General features: G+C 30.2%; 1 protein-coding gene across 1 annotated transcript; it reads right to left on the minus strand.

The window, feature by feature from the left end:
- Positions 1-364: 364 nt before the first annotated feature.
- LOC140180502 (uncharacterized) lies at positions 365-2485 on the minus strand. The gene is made up of 2 exons (XM_072221712.1): positions 2430-2485; positions 365-815 (listed from the first exon to the last, which is right to left on the minus strand). The coding sequence occupies exons 1-2, from the start codon at positions 2483-2485 to the stop codon at positions 365-367; spliced, it is 507 nt and encodes a 168-aa protein (XP_072077813.1).
- Between the last annotated feature and the right edge of the window lie 1619 nt (positions 2486-4104).

Below are 4104 nucleotides of genomic sequence, written 5' to 3' on the forward strand. Positions count from 1 at the left end.
TATTGGAACACTTGAACAATTCAGGGTATGTTGCTTTGCAAATTTCAAGGATACGGTCATCCTACTTTTCAATAAGATTATCGTCAGAAATTTGAATATTGTCTATCCCCTCAATCGATGTTCTACATTTACCATCTCCTATTGCAAGAATCCATTCAGCAAGCAATCTAAGATTATTGTTGCTATCATCATCAACCTCAACTCTGAGTCTCATGTTCTTTGTTAGTGCCAAAAGCTTGCAACTATTCCACGGGAGAGATGAGTTTATTGTTGCGTTTACAATATCTTGTCTACTACCTTTAGGTATCATCGGTAGTATTTGTCAAAAATCACTCCCAAATACAATAGTTTTTCCTCCGAATGGCTAGTCAGGGCTTTCTGGATTATTGAATCTCAATAGGTCTCTCATCATCCTATCAAGGACTTTAATGCAAAGTCTATTTACCATCGGAGTTTCATTCCATATAATAAGCTTGGCCTTTATAATCAAATCTGCCAAAGCACTATTTTGCTTTATATTGCATGTTGAGAATTCATCCAGGTTGATTAGGATTGCAAACCACAAATGTGATGTTCTTCCACCAGGTAATAACAGGAATGCGTTTTCACTCGAGGCAACCAATAGAACAATTTGCCCTTTCGACCTGATCGCAGTAATTAGAGTCTTCCAAACAAATGTCTTTCTAGTGCCGCCATAACCATATAGAAATAACGCATCACCTTGTCCGTTGTTCATAGCTGCCATGATGGTGTCAAATACCTTTTCTTGTTCATTGGTTAGCTTTGTCAAAGAGTCAGCTAGTTCTGCGCTAAGCCTATGTTTATCATAGTGCAATTAGTCTAATATCAACCTGTTAACCCCCGACTAAAACAACTGCTGTGAGGATAGGTCGATGTTTGGAAATTACATGGATGAAATCTCTTTTAAACTCTTGTAGGATTTAAGAATCTTTTCAATTTCTAAAAGAGTAAGATCCATCATCTCTTGACCTGTCAGCTGTATATCTGTAAAGAGAAGCCACAGAAAGTTTTTAATTATTAATTATATAAATCTAAAATAGGCAATATTGAACTAATTTCTTCAAATAAATAATCCAAGAATGCAAAACGTGTGTTATGATTGAGTAAAATCGAACTTTTCAATGGTAAAGATAGATCAATCCTAAATATAAGCCTCGATGTCGAATATGATTACATGTGTTTAACAAATAAAAATATGTGAAAATAATTATTTATTTTAGTAATTAAAATAATTAAATTATTTATTTAAAAAAATCATATAAAAGGCATGCATATCAGACAAATATTAAACATATGTGGTGTTCAAAATATATTTAACACATGAACATAACAACTTAATAAAGTGCTTGTATATATTATACTTTATAGATTAAAATAAAAGACTTATTAAGCCACTAATATTGTTTTACCAATATATAATTAATCGATAGAAATTATCAAATACTAATACCAAACAAATAAAAAAAAATTACGGCACCTACTATACTTAGTAGGTACGATCAAGTAAGGCATTATTTTCATCCTAGTGCTAATCTGCACTTGTTTGCTTTTGCAAACTCTAATTGCGGGTTAGATTTGGACGATCGCAGATTCACATGTGGCTATGGAGTGTATCTTGGTTCAAATTTTATCTCTTGGTCTAGTAGGAAACACACATCTACCGGCCCTTCCAATATTAAGGGTGAATACGGTGCATTAGCAGCCACTAATGCAAAAATTGTATGGATACAAAACCTTTAAATTGCGTGTAATGAGAGTCGGTTTTGTTAAGTTTTGGCCAATTTGATTGAATTTGATTGTTAACAAAATTTGAATGTATAATAAAACTGTATAACATAATATTCATAATTTTATATATATAATATTTATAATTATATATTTATTACATCTAAAATTACACAATTATTCTAGTGATAATCAATAAATGTTAAATAAGATAACTGATGGTTGTTTTGGTTAATTATTTTTTATTTTTTTTAAATATTATAGTAATACAAGCATAATTTTTTCTTCTTTGTTTAAAAATTAAGATGACTAATTAGGAGTAGGAATAGGCAGATACATCATTCTCGCTCCTTAATTGAACTAAAATCATCTTGATATTATTTTTGCTTCCAAAGAAACCGTATTAGTTTGTTACAACTACATTCTATTGCATGGCATTATTGTCGGACGATGAGGAGAATGTTTCCAAACCCTAAGATTTAAAACCAAATCACTTATTACACATAGCAGATCTTACGCATTTACTTGAAAAAGAGTTTGAAAAAATGGTTCCTACTCCATCTGATATTGTGAAGGGAATGGTAAAGATGAACTCATTCCTCGCATTAGGGGCTTTAATGGGTTTGCTATGGACCACCAAGCACTCAAATCTTGGTTGCACCAACATCCTCGTTATCTCTTACACCTTCTCCTTCTTCGCCTTCTTGACATGTGCAATCTTAAGCGAGGCCCACCGCATCCATGCCTTCTCCAGACCTAATATAAAAAAAGAACACTATATTTTTTGGTGGTGCTATGTCGCTGGTAAGATAGTGTTTGGCATAGCTTTTGCTTACGGGATTGTCCTCTTCGTGTTGACGGTGGCCTTTGAGGGAAATATGCTTCTAAAAACGCATGACACGTGTCATAGTGGTCTTCTTTCTTTTTTTTCGCCTGACGAGGACACGTTTGTAGAAAGTCTTCCTACGTTACTCTGCAATTTTATTTTATCTATTTTCCTGTGCTTCATCTCGGCTACTGATCTTAGTCTATGGTGTCCTTAGTTTAATTTGATTCATATCAAAAGAATGAATAAATATGCGTAGAAATATTATAATCAATCAAAACATATATAAATCTTAGGACAATTCTATACTAAATTTCTTTTTGTTCAAACCCTACTAATCCCAATGGAATGCTCAAAATATTTGGTATAGATAAAATTAAAGTTTATTATCAGTACCTTAATTTTCTTCATTTATGTATGGATATGGATTTTAAATTTGGATTTTGAATTTAGGTGGTTAAAGTGGTTAGAAAATGGAGCGTACAAGCGAAAGTGCAAATTTACGTAATTGATATAAATGAATACTAAATATTTACTAAAAAAATATGATATAACAAAATTACAAAATTATAAGTAACTATTCTATCCTAACCAAATCTCTAATGAGATACAAAGTGGTAATTGATGACGCTACTCCACCTTAACCAAATCTCTTCTAAAGATAGCCTAAACGGATAACTACTCTACCCAAACCAAATATCTCACACAGAGATATAAAGTGGTAATCTGTGATACTCCACCCAAAACCAAGTCCCAATATACATCCAAAATATAAAGAGAAGATACCCAAAACACAAAACCAATATTCTCTAATCAAAAGAGTGACTAATAACTTTATACATAGCGAACTAGTATAAAGCCCGCATGACGCGCGAGTTGTGTACGTAATCTATTTTATTGTATTTAGATATAACTTGTTTTCAAATAGATTAGTATATATTAATGAGAAAATTTAATTTACTTAGTATGTAGATAACCTAATTAGTTATATTGATATAGAATTTGACTTTAAAAATTAATGTATAAAATCTGGCATAGTTATATTGTTTAATATTTTAGTTAAAATTAATATATTTTTTATAATTTTTTTTATTTGGTAACCTTCAAAATATATTTTAACTAAATATATAAAAAAATTTGTAGGTGAAATTAGTATTATGTATATTTGAAAGTAACTATGGACATAATTTCTCTTAATATATTAATAGACCATTACGTAAAGATATCAATTGTTAAATTAATATTGCGTCCAATTTATAAAAGAATGTTCTCATATTGGTGATAAATAAATTAGTTAAATTTTTTTAATAACATCAATTAGACATATTTTTTAATTGAACGTGAATATAATTTATTGATATTTCATAATTTCACTTTATATTCATGTTTAGTTAATAACAAAAAAGTTTATTAGTGCAATAAAAGAACTGAAATTCTTGTCACTCCCAATAAAAATATATGAACAAAAGTGGTCTTATGAACAACAACCCCTTTTTTTGAAATATACAATTAGTTTCCTTATTCATTAATCA

The sequence above is a fragment of the Arachis hypogaea genome, chromosome 17 (genome assembly GCF_003086295.3).
Source record: "Arachis hypogaea cultivar Tifrunner chromosome 17, arahy.Tifrunner.gnm2.J5K5, whole genome shotgun sequence".
NCBI classification, from domain to species: domain Eukaryota; kingdom Viridiplantae; phylum Streptophyta; class Magnoliopsida; order Fabales; family Fabaceae; genus Arachis; species Arachis hypogaea.